This window comes from Macaca mulatta, chromosome 1 (genome assembly GCF_049350105.2).
Source record: "Macaca mulatta isolate MMU2019108-1 chromosome 1, T2T-MMU8v2.0, whole genome shotgun sequence".
NCBI classification, from domain to species: domain Eukaryota; kingdom Metazoa; phylum Chordata; class Mammalia; order Primates; family Cercopithecidae; genus Macaca; species Macaca mulatta.
In genome coordinates, this window is record NC_133406.1 from 153,890,667 (window position 1) to 153,903,627 (window position 12,961).

A 12,961-nucleotide genomic window follows, 5' to 3' on the forward strand; every position below is an offset into this window, starting at 1 on the left:
TCAAGATTCAAGTCTACTTAAGATTATTCTTCTACTGTCTCTGCAAGCATCAGAAAGGTAATAATGCTTCCAGGAGACTGAATAAAAGCAAGAGGCAACTAGTACTACAAACATTTCCAAAGTAACACAAAATATATGATAAAGAGAGAAGAACAGTAAATATCATAATTTAAGAAAAATTTAAGACTGGTCTTTTAATTTTGCAGGATCTTTTAATCTCCCTCTTACCCTTTATTTTTAAACCAAAGACTCCAAGAACATTCTAGTTGGAAGCCCTCCAAAAGAAACCGTATTCTCTCATATACTGCTGATAAAAGTATAAATTGCTTAAAGTTTTCTAGGGGGCAACATGGCAGTAACAAAAGCTTTTAAAAACTGGCATACCCTCTTCACTAGCAATTCCACTTCAAAGTATTTATCTTCAGAAAATATGAACACATATGAGATTTATCAAGACAATGTTCTTTAAAGCACTTTATTAATGAAAGTTGGAAACCTAAAAATTCAACAGTAGTTTAATAAAATGTGGCACATACGATGGAATATCATGCAGCCATTAAGAGATGTAGAAATATACTTGATACAGCAAGACAGTCATGGTATTGTTGAGTGAAAAAAAGTTACAAAACAGTATGTACACTTTGATCCCATTAAAAAAATCTATAAATGCACAGAAAAGTCTGGAAGGCCATATACTTAAATAACAGTGGTTCTCCCTGGATGATGGAATTTTCAGTGATTTTTCTTTCTCACCAAATCTTTCTTCTTTTTGCCAACATGGCTATGACTTGTATTATAAAAAAGCATTAACAATTCTTTAAAAAGTGTCCTTTGAAGTAAGAACGAGAGCAGAACTTAGCAATCTAAGAGGCACAGGGATGTACACGTGGTTTCTGATACTGTTTTAACGGTTTGTTAAGGTGTTTTGATGTTAGTCACCAATTAAAAGGCACTGTGTTAAGTGAAAACGTGGACGGTGGTAGTGCTTAGATTAAGCAATCCATTCCTAGAAACCTTCCACAGCAAACAAGTACTGGCATTCTAAGCAATACTTCCCACTGTGTATATCCTTATACCTTCATACCCACTTGTAATATAGCCCAGAAGTTTCCCCTACATGGACAGGACAATGTTGTTGGTAACGGTTACAGAAGGCAGAGCGGATTTTTCAAGTGATGTCAGAGAATAGGCCTAAAGGTGAAATGCATGTTCTCTTAGTTCTATTGCAGTGGTTCTCAAGCTTTAGAGTGCAACAGTATTACTCAAATAGCTTTTACAACAGATTGCTGGGCTCCACTCTCAGAGTTTGATTCAGTAGGTCTCTGAAAAGGCTTAAAAATTTGCATTTTTCTTTCATTCAACAAATATTTATTGAGTTCATACTATGTCCTAGGTCTTGTGCTAAGAGTTGGGAATGTAACTGGCATAAAAAGAATTAGTTTTTATCTCAGGGAACCTACATTCCAGAGTGATAGATATACACTAAAAAATAAATTATAAAAATAACTATAATTACAATGACTACTGCTAGAACACAATTAAGATTAGAAGACTCAGTTTTTGTCTTAAAATATTTAAAAAGCTGTCACATGGAAGACTAATTCTATGAGCCCTTGAAAACAAAAAAGTACAAATGAAGGTAGAAAGTTCTTGAAAATAATAATTAGCATTTTAAACAAGTCTCCAGGAGATGCCAATAGTGCCGGTCTGGGGTCTCGCACTTTGCGAATCACTGCTCTATTGAGTAGACTTTTTTTCTTTTTAGTTTTTCCTTGAGACAGAGTCTTACTCTATCGCCCAGGTTGGAGTACAGTGGCACAATCTTGGCTCACTGCAGCCTCTGCCTCTGGGGTTCGAATGATTCTCCTGCTTCAGCCTCCCAAGTAGCTGGAATTACAGGTGCATGCCACCACGCCTGGCTAATTTTTGTATTTTTAGTAGAGACAGGATTTCCCCATGTTGGCCAGGCTGGTCTCGAACTCCTGACCTCAGGTGATCCACTCGCCTCAGCCTCCAAAGTGCTGGGATTACAGGCATGAACCACTGCACCCAGCCCTGAGTAGACTTTCTAATGAGCATAATATGGGAGAAAAGGCATGGGTGGTTGTGGAACTCCCTCTCCAGCATTTGAGACTCACATGAGGTAAAAGCCACTTCATCTTATCCAGAGGTCCTGAGGTAAAGTTGGCTAGAGGCTAAGCTATGAAGCTCTCTCTCCATTACGGCACCTCATCGAGGCTTAAAGTGCTATATAGTAGGGCAATATTTCAAAATTTCAGGTGTTTGGGATATAGGGAAGGAATTTTTCCAGAATTCTGTCAGCATGGAGGTGAGTGGGGCCTCTATCGGTAAACAAGTCTGTGGGTTTTTGCCTTGCCCTCCATTGTCTTCTCTACTCCACAATTTACCACAGAAATGTTTTCCCAACACTAGCTTCCCAGTCTCACTTTGTTCTTTGTTCAGGGGGAGGATACCAAGAGACTACGAAGATGGCTCTACCCCACTGGTGATCCTGGCCTCAGGATTTATTTCCCATGTGACGCAGAGTGAGGAGGCACATTCCCATTTTTGAGACCCGATTTCTTGTAACATGAACTTTTCTGATTAGCACCATAAAAAGTTTTAACACCATGACCTTTTAGGTTAGATTACTTTGAGGAAAAAGGTAGACACAATCCAATCTTTTTTTTCCATTTGTAGAAGAGCCTACAATTATTTTAGTTTTTCATTCATATGTGCATGCTTTACATGTCACTATACTTTTAGATTAAGCTCAGTGGCACAGAACTTAAACAATTCTGAATTGCACCATGAATTAATAGGCTTTCCAAGCTTTTTCTTCCACGCCTAAGAAACTTCACAGGCCTTTACTTGAGTAAAAACTAAACTTGACGTTAAGCCAAAACCAAAATAAAACCCAAACAACCAAACCCCATTAAAATAAAAAGCAATAAACCTAAGAACAAGCACATATATTGTGGTAGTTCTGTGGTAGACAAATGTACCAGAAGCCTTTGAAGCTTAACATTATTGAGGGCTTCTGTACATTACTGGGTAATTAAAATCAACTTTCACTTGATGCAAAGCTGAAAGTTCTGAAAAATGATTTATACTGACTGTGGGAAGGTTAAACTTGGGGTCTGATTTAAAGAGGGTGGAGGATAGGACTGAGAGAGAGTAAACAGAGCCCAGATGTAAAAGAGGTATCTCCGGTACACAGCGATATGCAAGACCTATAGACTTGGTAGGTCAGAGTGCCACAGCGGCTAAGAAGGGGAAACTGGTATTTACAGGATGTGTTTACTATGTGCCAAGACTTTCCCTAAAAAGCACCTGAAATACAAGATAACATTTGCTATTTAATCTTCACAACCACTCTAGGGTGTCATAATTATTGTCCTCATTTTACTGGTAAGGAAAAGGCAGTTACACATCTGAGTTGAAGCTTAAAAAGCACAGTATGTGAGGAAGACTGGATTTGAACCCAGGACCATTTCACTCCATTGCCGATATTCTTTCCCCTGTATTACTATATTTCCCATAAACCTAATTTACAGTTGCTGTTTAAGTCAACCTGAAGTTTTGGTATGATCTTTCAAAGCCTAAATCTGGACTTATAGAACATAATAGATGGTACTCTAGGCTGCAGAACTTCCTTTCTCAAGGGAGAGAAAATTTCATTTACTTGGTTTTATAGAAAACTGACCAGCTTGAGCAGCTTTTGAGGGTTTAAGAATATGGCAATTCAGAGTGAGTCAAAACATCTTGTACAACTATAACACTGCTGCAGAAGAATTTGTCTCATGACACAGAAATAAAAGGGTAACAACTACTTTTAAAGTTGAGACTGTGAGTTAAATTGTCAACATGTTTACCAAGCTCTTATTAGGAGCTCTTAACACAAAATTTTAAAATGGTGTTTAAGTGTTCATTTTTTTTAAAGTACCAAAAAGTATCATTTTAATAGCTTAACATTCCCTCAATAAACGAACTATACTTCTGTACTTCATGCTTAAGTTAGAGTAAATTACTTTAGTTGACAGAATGTGCTATGCTGTCTTGGTTACACATCTCTTTATCTGGACCAGTTCTTCCCCAAACCATCTCCCACTCCCAAAATTGGAGTTATGTGACTCCCAAATACAGTACCCTGTATCTTCCCCATCACAACACTAATCCTATTATAGGACAATTGCTTGTTTAAGTTTCTGTATCCTTTAATGGTCTTTAAGCTCTGCGGGGGCAAGAATTGTGTGCATATTGTTCAGGATAATATCCCCAGTTGACCAGCACAGTATCTGGCCCTCAACAAATGTTTGTTGAATGAATGAATGAGAACAGAAATCTTACCATGGAAAAAATCTGCCAATTTGCTGATTTATAGCAATGGCCCAAACAGCAATTTTCTAGCTTCCAATGTGTCACTAATAATTTCATTAGTATGTGTTTCATAACCAGAGATCCTCATCAAGATAGCCTGTGTTCATTAATAAGTTTTCAATGTTTTAATAGTAAGCTCGGAGTGACCCAAAATTTATTTTGTTCGTATACAATTTATAATGTAGTTGCATCATTCCATATTTTTATACAAATTTGTTGTTCAATAAGAACAAATTCTCTTTACTGTACCACAGTATGTTATTAATGGATCCAATCCCGATTATGCATTAAATTGTGCCAATTGAATAATCTTAAAAACTTTGTTTAATGAAGTAAATTTGTCCTAGACTTTCTAGAACCTTAACAACAAATTTATCTGAGAAATATGGTATTGCTTTTCAAGAACTAGTTGTTCTTAAATTTAAAAGAAACCATTCTGTAGTGTTTAAAAAACCAAACAACTCTCAAAATAACCCATCAAAACATAGTATTGATTATTTGATTTCTGCTGGAAAACCAGGTAAACATAGTATAACTGCGTTTTTGTCTATGAAAGTATTCAGAAAATTCTACTTTTCACAAAAGAGGTTTATATCCTACAGCTCTTTTTAAGACCGAAAGTTTAAAATAAATTCTAATTTTATTCTTTGGCTATTAATTATACCTAATAAATGAGTCACTGATATCAATTCACAATAGATTTATTTTACATAAAAGAAAAAGCTTGCTGTTAATGAAAAATCCAGTAGAAAACAGTTCTGCTTTAAGTTGAGGCTCAAAAGTAGAAGCTGCTTATTAGTGAAACCTCAATAAAAAGAGAATTTTGTAAGAAAACATTCTTGGCATGAAAGCTCTAACATGAATTCTGTAATGAAATATTTACCATGCAACTTTATCGGCAGAAAGGCCGGTTTCTGATGGCTGCTATTTTCAGTCTCTTAACACATTAACATGGAAGATGCTTAACCTGCTTTATTTAGAGTTAATTGTATATAAATACAATGTCATGATGGGTAACCTTTCCATAGTCCACCTATTTAATTGAGCAGTTCTAAGTAGGTAATTGGCACCTTGCCCTTCTGGTTTCCCCTTTCCCCCATCAGCCAGTCTGAATCCATTCCAACAACACTGAACACAGTGATCACCTGCAAAATAAAATACTTCCAGTCATTAACTACATTAAAAAATAAACATGTAGAAAAACAATCAGATTTGTATTTAATCTGTTTAAATTATTCACCAAAAGGACTTTAAACATTATCATCAATTGTGCTGAAAAACAAAGGATTTACTTGTTGTTACTATTTTTTTTGAGGCAGGGTCTCATTCTGTTGCCCAGGCTGTAGTGCAGTAGCATGATCATGGCTCACTGCAGCCTTGACCTCCCGTGTTCAAACGATCCTCCCACCTTAGCCTCCTGAGTAGCTGGGACTACAGGCGCACACCACCATGCCCAGCTAATTTTTCATATTTTTTATAGAGATGAGGTGTCGCTATGTTGCCCAGGCTGGTCTCGAACTCCTGGCCTCAAGTGATCACCCTGCCTTGGCCTTCCAAAAGTGCTGAGATTACAGGTGTAAGCCACCATGTCTGGCCTAGATAAAGGATTTTATTGGAGGGAGTTTTATACATCTTCAAGTTATTTGGCAGTTAAAAGTTTTAAATATTTCTATGATATTCTATTACATTAAAGAATATTAATTAAAATTTTATGTTAATATAACTATCTGTAATCTATGAAACTGTTTCCAAATAACTAATGAGGAATTTGCATTTTGTTATAATATTAGAAGGTATGTCAATTCCTGATATATTTTCCTTCTCATACCCACAATACTCACCTCATCTGCCAGAAGTGATAATTCAGTACTGTTTGCTGCATCATAATCATAGAGAACCCTGGCCTTTCTGCTGCCACTACACTCCTTAAGGTCACTGAGGTTGGAAGGAGAGGTGATTACTAGGCCACTTGTTGAAGCCATGGCGGAAGAACCAATCGCATTTGGTAAAACTGATGGTACAGGTGCCACAGAAGTCTGATTGTTGTTACTAAGATAATTGGATGGAAAACTGTTGAAAAGAAAACAGTGAATTATCTATTTCCAAGTGACTAAAGTTCCTTAATACCACCACTTGGTGGCGCTGTTTACTTTCTACCAAACTTCACATTGGAAAAGATTTACAGATACTACTACAATGACAGAGTGTATCTATCTTCCTTTTCCCTCTTGGGCCAATTATACTAGAGACAACTCAGGTGGTATTCAAATATAAATCCTTGAAAGTTTGTTTCAAAACTGTCCTTGTAATATTAACTTAAAATTAATGGCTGTATTTTTTTCCCCAGGAAAAATAGATGGTTTATTATGGTTTATTTTGAAAGCACTGCCCAAAAGCTTCCATCAGAATGTTTTCTTAATTTTTTCTTTATGAATTATTAAATAAAAATATTGATGAAAAACTACTTAAATATTAGATACTACAAATATGAGGCTTTTTCAACTTAATTCTTTGAGAAATATTTGAATAACTAAACCCTTTTTTCATAAACTGGTCCATTCATATTTTCCTATTCAAATAAAATATTTGTCATTTATATGTAAATATTATTTATTTGTATCTACATGTTCAGCATGACTATGAGAAGCAGAAGACATAACGATGAAATGATACTATTCCCTTAAGGACATACACACAGTGAGAAGGTAGACATTCAAATAATATGACTGCTAATTATCTCAATGAAATCGAAGACTCAATGGTAGAATAGGACACATTTTACAAGTTCATTTCTGTTTTTTAGAAAAATTTTTATTAGAAATCAGTGATTTTTGTGATTAATGTGCTCATAAATAATTTGAAGATAATTAGAATTTTCAGTTTATTTTAAGGCTAGTTTCCCCAATAATACTAAATAGAAAACAGTAGAAAATAGCTGGTCTGACATCATTCTAATTCAACCATTTCTAAGCTAAAAAATTATCTACGAAAATTCGTTAAGTTTTAATCAATTCATTAAACTAGAAAAGTCCCCTTTTTCTCTTCATGACCACTATACCATCTGGAAATCATTTCAGGCATCAGTAAAATTCCCTGTATCCTTAACCTCTTCTCTAAACCTTCCCTTCATCCTCCTGTGCTAGTGTTTATCTCCCATACTCCTCTTTTATCACTGAACCTAGAGGTCAATGGAGGAGTCTTATGTTCTTCATCACTGTTATTTAGACTCTTTTCTGTAAACAATTCTGGCCAATCCTTCAACTTCATGTTATTCGACTATACTACATTATCTTTCCCTCCCACAGTATCATATTTTATATTATCATATTTTATCATATTATCTTTCCTTCCCACATATTTTCTCCATCTATTGTATCATTCCCATCACTTAAAGAGATACCCAGTATCTCTTGTTGTAATCACCTAAAGATGCCTCATTCCCCTACTTTCATTTCTAGAAGATTTTAGCACCTGGCTCACTTGACATTGTATCTTAATTCTTGGTGACTTTAGTATCCATATGGACAGTTCTTCCAACACTTTAGCCTCTTAGATCCTCGAACTCTTCTGTTGACTTTATACCTGATCTTAGTTCAGCCACCCATTCCCACAGTCACATCTAGATCTTACCAATTCCAGTAACCACAACCCTTCCAATAATAATAGTTTCTACTATCCCATTCTTTGACCATCCCCTTTTTCTTTCAAGTGCTCTCACATCAACAAGCCTACCAGGGTCTATGATCCTACCAACACCTTCATGTCCATATTATAATAACCCCTTACATATGCTCTCATTTCTTATGCCTCTCACTTCATTGTACTCATTTGGTAAAAACCTATTTACCTGCTCGGTATCCATGCATCTACTTTAACAGGAGAAACACAGAAAAGCTTTGTTTTACATTCAATTTATGATTAGGAACCTCAAGTGCATCTACATGCCACCAGGCAATGATAACATTTCTCTAGTCCATTCATTTTCACTTTCCATTCCCCTGATGACTATTTCATACCCTCTTGCCCATCCTCAAAATTTCACCAGTTCTCCCCATAACCATTACACTCAGCTGATGAGTTTGCTTCCTTTTTTTCCCCAGACGGAGTCTCGCTCTGTTGCCCAGGCTGGAGTGCAGTGGCACAATCTCGGCTCACTGCAACCTCTGTCTCTCAGGTTCAAGCGATTCTCCTGCCTCAGCCTCCTGAGTAGCTGGGATTACAGGCGCCCACCACCATGCCCAGCTAATTTTTGTATCTTTAGTAGAGACGGGGTTTTACCATGTTGGTCAGGCTGGTCTTGAACCCCTGACCTCATGATCCACCTGCCTCGGTCACCCAAAGTGTTGGGATTACAGGCGTGAGCCACAAAAGAACAATCAGGAACTCTTTTTTTTTTGATACAGGAGTTCACTCCTTTTGCCCAGGTGTAGTGCGGTGGTGCAATCTCGGCTCACTGCAACCTCTGCCTCCCGGGCTTAAGCAAAGAATTCTCTTGCCTCAGCTTCTTGAGTAGCTGGGACTACAGGCATGCACCTCCACACCGAGTTAATTTTTGTATTTTTTGTAGAGACAGGGTTTTGCCATATTGCCCAGGCTGATCTCAAACTCCTGAGCTCAAGAGATCCGCCCACCTTGACCTCCCAAAAGAGATCCGCCCACCTTGACCTCCCAAAGTGCTGGGATTACAGGCATGAGCCACTGTGCCCGGCCAGGAAACTCTTTAATGAGCTGTCTATGCTCCTGATGTTAATTCCTCCACATGTGCACAAAATCTCATTCCTTTTTGCCTATCTAGGATATCACTCTACCAATTCTTCCCTTTCCCCTCCCACATTATCATATTTTCTCCATCTACTGTATCATTCCCATCAGCTTACAAACATGTCCTTATTTCTTCTATCTTAAAAAACAAGCAAAAAATTGCTAGACACCCCTTTCTCCTCTGGCTACTGCCTCATTCCTCTGTTCCTCTTTACACCAAAACTTCTTGAAAGATCTACCTAAACTTACAGTCACAATTCCTCTCCTCCCAGTCTCTTACATTACAAACATTACTTTGTGCCTACTGTTTCACCAAAACCACTCGTCAAGGTTAGCAATGACGTTAATGTTCCTAAATCCAATGGTCAATTCCCAGTCCTCCTCTCACTTGACCTATGCAGTGACCGTTCTCTCCCACTTTCACACATGATGTTCACTTGACTTCCAGGCCATACTCTTAGTTTCCATTTTACCTCACTGCCTCACTCCTTATCATCCTCCTTGCCTTGTTCCTCAACTCTCCATGCTAGAGTACTTCAGGGCTCAGTCCCTGATCCTCCTCTTTTCTCTATACTTCTACGAGGGTTTATCTAGTCTCACAGATTTAAATATCTTTGATATGCTGACAACTCTCTAATTTTTCTAATTCACCCCGCCCCCAATCCAAGTCCGACCTGCATATCCTAAAATTGGATACCTCCACTTAAATGTTTAACAGACATCTCAAACTTAACATATTTAAAACTGGGCTTCTAATGTAACTGACATACTTCCCACACCTCCATCCCTGAGATCTTTGCCTCCTCTGGCATTCCCCATTTTAACTAACCACAACTCCCATTCCTTCAGGTCAAAAACTTGCAGACGGGCGCGGTGGCTCATGCCTATAATCCCAGCACTTTGGGAGGTTGAGGCGGGTGGATTGCCTGAGGCCAGGAGTTCAAGACCAGCCTGGCTAACATGGTGAAACCCCTTTTCTACTAAAAATGCAAAAAATTAGCTGGGTATGGTGGCCACACCTGTAATCATAGCTACTTGGGAGGCTGAGTTAGGGGAATCCCTTGAACCCAGGAGGCAGAGGTTGCAGTGAGCCGATATTGCGCCACTGCACTCCAGCTTGGGCTGGAAGAGTGAAACTCCATCTTAAAAACAAAATGAAACAAAACAAAACCTTGCAATAATTCTTGACATCTTTGTGTTCAATATACATACATACAGTCTGTCAAGCAAATGCTTCTGACTTTAAAATACACCCATAGTCACACCTGTAATCCCAGCACATTGGGAGACTGAGGCGGGTGGATCACGAGGTCAGGAGATCGAGACCATCCTGGCTAACACGGTGAAACCCTGTCTCTACCAAAAATACAAAAAATTAGCCGGGTGTGGTGGCGGGTGCCTGTAGTCCCAGGTACTTGGGAGGCTGAGGCAGGAGAATGGTGTGAACCGAGGAGGAGGAGCTTGTAGTGAGCAGAGATTGTGCCATTGCACTCGAGTCTGGGCAACACAGTGAGACTCCGTCTCAAAAAAAAAAGAAAAAAAAAAAACCACCCGCAGGACCTGACCACTTCCATCCTATCTACCCCAATTACCCCGATCCAAGCCACTGCCAACTTCTGACTGAATTACTCACTACATTATTGCAGTAAGTTTGAAACAGATCTGTCAGCTTCCACCCAACACCTATCCTCAATGTGGCAGCCAGAATGATTCTGTTAAAGCCTAAAATTATGTCACTCCTCAGCTCAAAATTTCCAAAGGCTCCTCATCTCTGAGTAAAGACCAAAGTCAAAGCCCTATATGTTTTGGCTCCACATTTCCTCTATTCGTCTCTAGCCAAGCCCTCCTTGCCATTCCTTGACCATACCAGCTATGTCACGCTCTCAGGGTTTTTGTATTCGCTGCACCCTCTTCCTGGAGCATCTCTCAGATGCCTGCATGCGTGCTTTCTCACATCTTTCTCTACTCAGACCAAAGTAGCTTCCTGCTATGTTTTTCAGTACACCATTTCCACCTTCTAATATACTATATAATTTATATACATATTGCTTTTCTGCTCCCTTCTGCCTCCATATAGAATGTAGATTCCAGGAAGGCAGGAATTTTGGTTATTTTATTTATATACTATATCCTCCACATCTGGAACAGTACATTTTAAAAATGAAAAGCAAATGTTTCTCTGATGGATAAAGGGTTTTAATGATAAGAAGAAATAGTTTTAAATATAGCTTTTCCTCTCTAAAATTTAACCACCTCTCCTAGTATCCCTTCGTCAGTGAACTCAGTTCTTCAGCAGAGATTAAATACATACATTTCTGAAGGTAAGAAAAAGCTCTACTTATATGAGTATGTGTATACACATAGCTTTTTTAGTTCTCTAACATATTTTACTTTCAAATCTACTAGTATGATTTTAGCCTTTGATTAGCCACTGAAGTCTACCTATGTCAATTTTGCAGAGTTAAGATTTAAAAAATGAACTGAAAGGCCACTTTTGCCTTCTAAGAACTTTTATTGATACATTAAAAAATCATACCAATTACTCATTCTACAAAAATGTCAATTAAGCCACTGGAGCGTGATATGTAAAAGCCTTCCAATTGTTAAAAAAATTGCTAATCGGCCAGGCGCGGTGGCTCAAGCCTGTAATCCCAGCACTTTGGGAGGCCGAGACGGGCGGATCACGAGGTCAGAAGATCGAGACCATCCTGGCTAACCCGGTGAAACCCCGTCTCTACTAAAAAATACAAAAAACTAGCCGGGCAAGGTGGCGGGCGCCTGTAGTCCCAGCTACTCGGGAGGCTGAGGCAGGAGAATGGCGTAAACCCGGGAGGCGGAGCTTGCAGTGAGCTGAGATCGTGCCATTGCACTCCAGCCTGGGCAACAGAGCCAGACTCCGTCTCAAAAAAAAAAAAAAAAAAAAAAATTGCTAATCTTGTGACTAGTACTTCTGCTTTCTCATCTTTAAAATATGGATAATAATAGTACCTGCCTCATTTGGTGGTGAGGATTATAAAGTTAATAATATACATGAGGTGTCTGGTAGAGCACCTATGCACAACTTAGGCTCAGCCAAAGTGATTGCTGTTATTCAGTTACTTCTACTACCTGTTGGTACTGTTACTGCAACTATTAACGATACAATCTGGTTCTGTTCTTCATAAATAGCTTTTGAATGTGTTAGTGTGGAGCTGGATGATTTGTGAAGTTCTATATTTGAATATTTCCATGTATTATCTTAAAAACTTCCCCCAGTGTCATTGGTCATTAGCAATAATATAATTGAGGGTGGAGAGATAAGCTAGACTTTCTCTTCTAGAATAGTAGCACTGGTTTTACTTTGTATTGCTGGAGCTTATCTCAAAGTGCAGTAATAATGTAATAACTGGATTTTGTTTAAATGGCCGAGTCCTAAGCATAGGGTGGCTTTAAGTAGAATGCAAGTATAAGCAACCCCTATGCTGCACTTCCAGAGTTTCAGGATAAAGTGGAAAAAATTACTAAGGCTTCTTGGGCTTAAAACAGTTATAATGATGTGAAGATACAATGGTGTTCTGCCTTGAGATATTACCACTAAAAAAACCTCAAATATACAGATATGTAAATGCTCCTGTATATCGTATTAAAATAACTAATGACTAGGCTGCAATTCATTTTTGAGGTTCAAAATTGGTTTCATGGATGTGCCCAATTTTGTTATAGGCCAAGTTTTGAAGTGTTAATGTACAGAAACAAACACCAAAGTAACTTTATTTACCTTATCCCCTGAAACGATTTTTTGATATTCTTCCTTCAAATGCTACATATCGCTCCCCTGTTT

General features: G+C 38.2%; 1 protein-coding gene across 2 annotated transcripts in view; it reads right to left on the reverse strand.

The window, feature by feature from the left end:
- Positions 1–461: 461 nt before the first annotated feature.
- Positions 462–12,961, reverse strand: part of SH3GLB1 (SH3 domain containing GRB2 like, endophilin B1) — a 44,180-nt gene continuing 31,680 nt past the window's right edge. The window contains exons 10-11 of one of the 2 annotated variants that reach the window (XM_015143832.3): positions 6,222–6,450; positions 462–5,525 (exon numbers count right to left, since the gene is read on the reverse strand). In XM_015143832.3, coding sequence (XP_014999318.1) covers positions 5,418–5,525; positions 6,222–6,450 — 337 coding nt within the window. In that variant the 3' untranslated portion in view covers positions 462–5,417. 2 annotated transcript variants of the gene reach the window in all.